Source organism: Lipotes vexillifer, unplaced genomic scaffold (assembly GCF_000442215.2).
Source record: "Lipotes vexillifer unplaced genomic scaffold, Lipotes_vexillifer_v1.1 scaffold802, whole genome shotgun sequence".
NCBI classification, from domain to species: domain Eukaryota; kingdom Metazoa; phylum Chordata; class Mammalia; order Artiodactyla; family Lipotidae; genus Lipotes; species Lipotes vexillifer.
In genome coordinates, this window is record NW_006790237.1 from 2,258,076 (window position 1) to 2,264,783 (window position 6,708).

Below are 6,708 nucleotides of genomic sequence, written 5' to 3' on the forward strand. Positions count from 1 at the left end.
GGCCGGGGGCCCCCCCCCCCCCCTGCCGATGCAGGGGACACGGGTTCGTGCCCTGGTCCGGGAAGATCCCACATACCGCGGAGCGGTTGGGCCCGTGAGCCATGGCCGCTGAGCCTGCGTGTCCGGAGCCTGTGCCCCGCAACGACAGAGGCCACAACAGTGAGGGGCCCGGGGACCCGAAAAAAAAAAAAAAAAAAAGAATGACTCGGCAGACAAGTTGGCCTTGTGACCTCAGGTGGTGTCTGAGCAGCTGAGGGGAGTTCAGACTGAAAGGAGGGGAGAAATCAGCCTTGGAAAGATCCCGACGGAACGGCAGAGGCAAAGGCCCTGCGGTGATAACCAGCGGAAAGGAACAGCCAGCATGTGGAAGGTTCCCGGGCTCTTGGCTCTGCAACCAGACTCCGGGCATCAGTGATAAGAAGGACTTGGGAGATCAGCAAAGAGGAAGAGGGCTCTGGGGGCTCCTCAGTGGCCGTTAGACCAGGCCCAGCCCCTTCTCATGGTGGCTCTTCCCTGCCAAAGCCACACGGTCCCGCACTCACGTGGCCCTCACCCCTCCCTCCAGCCGGGCTTCTGCCACCAGCTCCCCAGACGCCCGCAACAAGTTCACACACACTCCTGGGCCTCGGGTTCCCCATCTGTGAGTTCTGGGATGGTGGAATCTAAGCACCCCCTGCATTGGAGGGTCCCATTTCCACCTAAGTTCCTTTGAGGGGCGGCAGGTGGTTCTTATCTCCAACTCAAGGTCACTCAGCTTGTTAGAAATCCCCTTCTCTTTTTTTTTTCTTTCTCTTTTTTTGTTTGTTGTTTGGCTGCGTTGGGTCTTTGTTGCTACGCGCGCGGGCTTTCTCTAGTTGCGGCGAGCGGGGCCTAATCTTCATTGTGCTGCGCAGGCTTCTCACTGCGGTGGCTTCTCTTGTTGCGGAGCACAGGCTCTAGGCATACAGGCTTCAGCAGTTGCGGCCTGCGGGCTCAGTATTTGTGGCTCGAGGGCTCTAGAGCGCAGGCTCAGTAGTTGTGGCTCGTGGGCTTTGTTGCTCCGCCACACGTGGGATCTTCCCGGACCAGGGCTCGAAGCCGTGTCCCCTGCGTTGGCAGGCGGATTCTTAACCACTGCGCCACCAGGGAAGTCCCAGAAATCCCCTTCTCTCAAGAGAAGGGAATTCACCCACTGCAACCTTCATCCCTTGGTTTATCAAACGGGTATGAGAGCCACTGGTCTGGACTGGCAGAGACCCGTGTGGTCCGTCCCATCACCACTGGATCTCCCGCCAGGCGGGCACCTGCCCCGTAAGCATCCCATCAGCCAACACACATAGAGCTGTTTGCAAGCACTTAACTAGCAGGCACTGTACTGAGCCCGTTGCTTGGGTGACCTCCTTTCATCCTCTCCCCTGCAACCCAATGAGGGAGGCAAGATGATCGTCGCCACTTACAGGTGGGGAAACTGAGTCTCAGGGAGGGGAAGTAACTTGTGCAACCCAGTGGCACAGCTGGAATTTCAACCCTGGCAGCCCGGCTCCGTGGTCCGTTCTTTTAGCAGCCTGGTCATGCTGGCATGGTCGTGGCAGAGCAGATGCTGACAGCGCGTCTGTACATGCGTCGCCGACTCGGGTGGGTGCTGGGCATAGAGCAACCTACAGGCCAGACCTGCTCTGCCCCACTCCCTCCACTCCCGGGGGACCGACACCGAACCGGGGGATAACGGTAGATGTTTCTTTAAAAAGAAGGTGCTGTTAGGAACAGCTAGCATCTCTTGGGCCCTTTTTGCTTGCTAAGTGCTGAGCTAAACATTTTGCTTGCACGTTCTCATGGAATCCCTGACAAAAAACCCTCCGAGGGACGAACTACTGTTTTTCTCCTTTCTACAGTTGGGGAAACTGAGGCTTAGACTGGCCGGGGGTCACCCAGCCAAGAAATGGGGGGACAGACATTTGATCTATCAGCCCAGACTCCTTAGGGCTTTCTTAGCGAGTCTCTAGAGACCATCCATCCCCTCTACAAACAGTTCCCTGCTCGGAGCTAAGCCCAGCTCTGGGGGACACAACCAAGATTCGGGCCCTCAGGGGACTCCCGGCCAGGTAGAGAAGACACCCCCGGACACTGTCCCAGCTGAGTCAGAGGGTACGCAGTAGAGAGAGTGGAGACTCTCTGCCTTGAACAGTCAGGGAGGTCCTTCTGGAGGAGGGGTCGTTTGAGTTGGGGTTTTGAAGAATGTGTAAGACGCCAAGGGGTGGCAAAGCATGTTGTAGGAACCCATTTTACATTCACTCATTCAACAAATATTTCCCAAGGCTTTCCAGGCCAGGCCCTGTGCTGGAAGATGTTGGGGATACAGACCTGAGTCAGACCCAAGCTCTGCCCTCAAGAAACTTATAGCTGGGACTTCCCTGGCGGTCCAAGGGTTAGGACTCCACACTTCCACTGCAGGGGGCACGGGTTCAATCCCTGGTCAGGGAACAAAGATCCCACATGCCGCGTGGTATGGTCAAAAAAAAAAAAAAAGAAACTTATAGTCTGCTGGGGGAGACAGATACAGTCACCACAGCTGTAAGGGAGATAGTCCAGGCATTGTGGGAACACAGACTAGGGCTGGAGGGAGTAGGGAGTCAGAGTTTCCCAAGAAGAATTCCCGCAGAGGGGACCTCATGTGCACTAGCTTGTTTATTTTTATATTAAACATCTCTTGAGGCCTCCTGTGGACCAGGCCCTGAGCCTGGGTGATGCTGGAGGTGGGGACACCCAGGCCCTGCCCTAAGAGGCTCCCATCTGGTGAGGAAAGCAGACCTGAAAACAGTTCAGGGTGAAGGACTGAGACAGAGGGAGGGGCCGGGCCTGGTGACAGACAGGGTGGTGGAATGGCTAACCTGACCCCCACCCCCATTTACCGAAGCCCAGAGAGGGGAAGGGACTTACCCAAGGTCACAGAGCGTGGAGGGTCCTCCTGAGCCTGGAGTCTGGGAACTGCATGAGACAGACATGCAGACCCACAACATCCAAATTTATAGACACACAGACCAGGAATCGAAGACCCACCTGAGATAACTTCATCACTCATCTCCCAAGACTGCCCGCAGCCAGGGCCCAGCTGGGCATGCTGGGGAAACAGATGGTCTGAGCCAGGCCCTGCCCTGGGAGGCAGAGAACTCTGATCCACGGAGCCCTGGGAGCAGAGCGGGAGCTCACAAGGGCTCGGATGGGCCATCGCTCCTAGGAGAGGCCCCCATATACCAGGTCCCTGGAGAAGGAGAAGCGTTTGGATGGGAAACAGTGGGAAGGAGGGAGAGGGGAGGAAAGTGGGAAATGCAGGGCTGGGCTACACTAGGGGAGAGGAAGCAGGGGAGTGACGCCGGGGCCCGGACTCCAGGCTGAGGGGCTGGAACTTCGTCCTGGGGCCACTCCGAGTGTTGGGAAGATCCCTCTGGCAAGGAGTGTGCGTCTGTCTGTCTTTCTGTCTGCTGTCCATGTGATTAAGATCCTGCCCACCTCTGTGAGGTCCACACCCCACCCCAGGGCCCTAGCCTGAGCTCAGGAGCCCCAGGTTCTTCCCTGAAGTGGGGCGCCTTGGACAGCGTCCTCTGCAAGCCCCAGACTGGGGTTGTCCTCCTTGAACCCTGGACAGTGGCTGTCACAGGGCTGGGGGGAGGGGGGCAGGTGGGGTGATTTTGCCCCCTGGGAGGTGTCTGGCAATGTAATTTTGGTTGGGGCAGGGGAGCTACTGGCATCTAGGGGGTCGAGGCCAGGGAAGCTGCGGAACATCCTACACTGCACAGGACGGCCCCACAATGAAGAATCACCCAGCCCCCAATGTCAATGGTTCCGAGATGGAGAAACCTTGGTCTAGGATGTGTGTGACCAGGGGTATGACAAATCCTGTGGGGTGTGTGCGTGCGGATAGGGCTGTGTGTGATCTGATCAGAGGTGACAGCGTGAGGGCATGCGCCCGATTCTTGGCCCAGGGCAGCCCCTTTGTATTTGAGAGGCTACAACTGTGTCGCTGTTTCACTGCACAGGCCCTATCTTCATGCACGACTTTCCAGGGTAGGGCGTGGGGATGAGCACAGCCCTCCGGCTGGTAGTGTCACTGTGACCAGTTCAGCCAGTGTGTGTGTGTGTGTGTGTGTGTGTGAGAGAGAGAGAGAGAGAGAGAGAGAGAGAGAGAGAGACAGCCCTCCAGGTAGGGCTGTAACCGTGTGTAGACTGCACCTGCGTGTGAGGGCCCGCTGGTGTCAGTGTAACCGTGTGGGGCGGATCAGGGTGCCATGTCCCTCCGTGGCTGAGAGGCATGCTTCTGGGAGAAAGTTGTCTTTTCTAACTGACCTTCTGCTGAGTGTGTGTCCTGGGCTGTGTGCGTCAGCGTGAGTATGTAGGTCTCTGTCCCTCTGAGCAGGACCCATTGCCATGCGTGGGACTATCTCCCGGTCCCGGGGCTGGCTCTGCGCATCTTTCCTGGACCCTGGTGACTGTGTGTGTGTGTCTGTCTGTCCCCTGGCCGCCCCCTCCTTACTAGGGTTCTGTGTGGCAGCATCCTCTCTGCACAGCTCAGGACGGGCAAGTCCCTTCCCTCCCTCCAGGGCCCTTCAGATTACAGGAGCGACTCTGGTCCGGACGAGCCCAGGGTGAGGGGCTGCAAACCCCCAGGGCCTGGTGAGCCCACTGCACTGGCTCTGACCCAGCCCCATCCAGAGGCGCTGCTGATGGAGAGGACCTCCGGGAGTCGTTGGCGGGGCACGGGCAATTAACTCATTAGATTAATTAGGTCCTCATCCTGGGGTGGGGGCCAGGGCAGCCCTGTGTAGACCCGTGCCGCCCTGGCGTCCAAGGTCATCCGGACGCCTCCTTTCCCCTCCTGGTGCTGTCTCCATCCAACGCCTCCGCGTGCCCAGCTCCCACTCCCTGGCCCCGGTCCAGCCGCTGGCCACGGTCCACAGAGAGATGAATGGCGGGGGTTGGGGGGTGCTGCAGCGCGAAGGCGGGCGTGGGCATGCGCTCTCAAGAGCGTGCCCCACCGGGCACGGGCACACGGGGTAGTCTGTGTAGACGCGAGGCTCTCTGTAGCACGCCTCAGCGCGTCCTGGGCGTCTGTGATAGACGTGTGTCCACGTGGATATTCGTGTCCATCTGCGCTTGTGTGCGTGTTTGCATTTGCATGTCTGGATGTCTGTGTGCACTTATGTGGGTGTTGAGGATCTCCCTGAAGCATGTCTTTCCACGTGTTTCTGAATTAATGTGTGTAACTGTGTGTATCCGTGTGCATGTGTCTGTTACATCTGTATGTGTATCTGTGTATATGTGTATCTATGTACTCGTGAGTCTGTGAATATGTGTATGTGTGCCTGTGTACACGGATATCTGTGTATGTATGTGTGTATTCTTGAATCTGTGTGTATGTGTGTCTGTACACTGTGAACATGTATGTGTGTGCCTTGTGCCATGTCTGCATGTGTGTCTGTGTACACGTGTATCTGTGCTTGTATACGTACCTGTGTGCATATCTGTGCATCTCTTTGTGTCTGCACATATGCAGTTCTGTAATTGTGAATCTGTGCATATGTCTGTGTGTGTGCACGTCTGTACACAGCACCTCTGAGTGTGTATATGTATTGGTGTATGTGTGTCTGTGTGCACATACGTGTGTTTGTGTGCTGTGATTGTGTGCTGTCTCAATGTCTCTGGAGGTGCATAGGTTTGTGTGTCCTAGTCTGTCTGGGTCAGTGTGGGCTTGTGGGAAGGTGTTGCGTGTGTCTGCTCTGAGTGTGTCTGCCATGTGTGTCTCTGAAAACAACAGTGAACGTGTATCCTGGTGGGTGTGGGAAGTGTCTGCAGGTGTGTGTGTGTGTGTGTGTGTGTGTGTGTGTGTGTGTACAGATGTGTACAGTCCCGCCGAGCTGAGCTGCCCTCCCTTCCACAGGGCTGCTGTCCCAGAGCCTGGAGTTCAGCTCCCCCGCGGACAACTACACAGTGTGCGAAGGTGACAACGCCACGCTAAGGTAGGGAGACCCGGAGGGTACTGCCTCTTCACCTTCCTTGGGGGGAAATGGTCCTGATCTCCAGGCACAGCCCACACCTCCCCTGTCAAGAGAGAGGTCACTGGGGCCCAGACTCTGGGCCCAGGCCCACCCCTGGGCCTCAGTGTCCCCATCTGTCAAATGGGTGGAGGAATGGTGACCACCACCTGGGTTGTTGTGAGGATTCAAAGTCTGTACACACGCCCTGAGCTTAGAGAGCCTGGCACACTGTGCCTGCTCAGTGAGAGCCAGGGTTACACACCCCAGCTCTCTGCCTCCCCAGTCTGGGTCTGTCCCCCGCTCTCTGGGTCTCTGTCCTTCTATCTCTGGGTCCCTCATCATTCTGCACCTTTGCCCCTCTCCCCCAGTGTGTCTCTCCCCCCCCTTTTTGCGTCTCCGACACACAACAATCACTCAATAACCATCAGCTGTCATTTCTGTTGTGCACTTGGGCTCACAGCTCTCTCTCTCTGAGGCTCAGTTTGCCCACATGTAAAGTGGGTGCAGTCACACCTGCCTCCAAGGACTGCAGTGGGAACTGGAGATGGAGTGGGCCTTCCTCCCCCCACCACCAAGCCCCCGTGACGGGGGACCCTGGAGGGCCAGGGGGGCGGGTGTGGGAGAGAAGAAAACCACCCCGCCCTCGTCCTCCCCACCAGCTGCTTCATCGACGAGCATGTGACCCGAGTGGCCTGGCTGA

The 6,708-nt window shown here is 57.4% G+C and overlaps 1 protein-coding gene across 1 annotated transcript in view; it reads left to right on the forward strand.

The window, feature by feature from the left end:
- IGLON5 (IgLON family member 5) overlaps nucleotides 1-6,708 on the forward strand; it is a 29,224-nt gene that overhangs the window by 15,011 nt on the left and 7,505 nt on the right. The window contains exons 2-3 of the mRNA XM_007463458.1: nucleotides 5,894-5,990; nucleotides 6,668-6,703. Of these exons, the coding sequence (XP_007463520.1) occupies nucleotides 5,894-5,990; nucleotides 6,668-6,703 (133 nt within the window). The remainder of the gene's footprint in view (nucleotides 1-5,893; nucleotides 5,991-6,667; nucleotides 6,704-6,708) is intronic.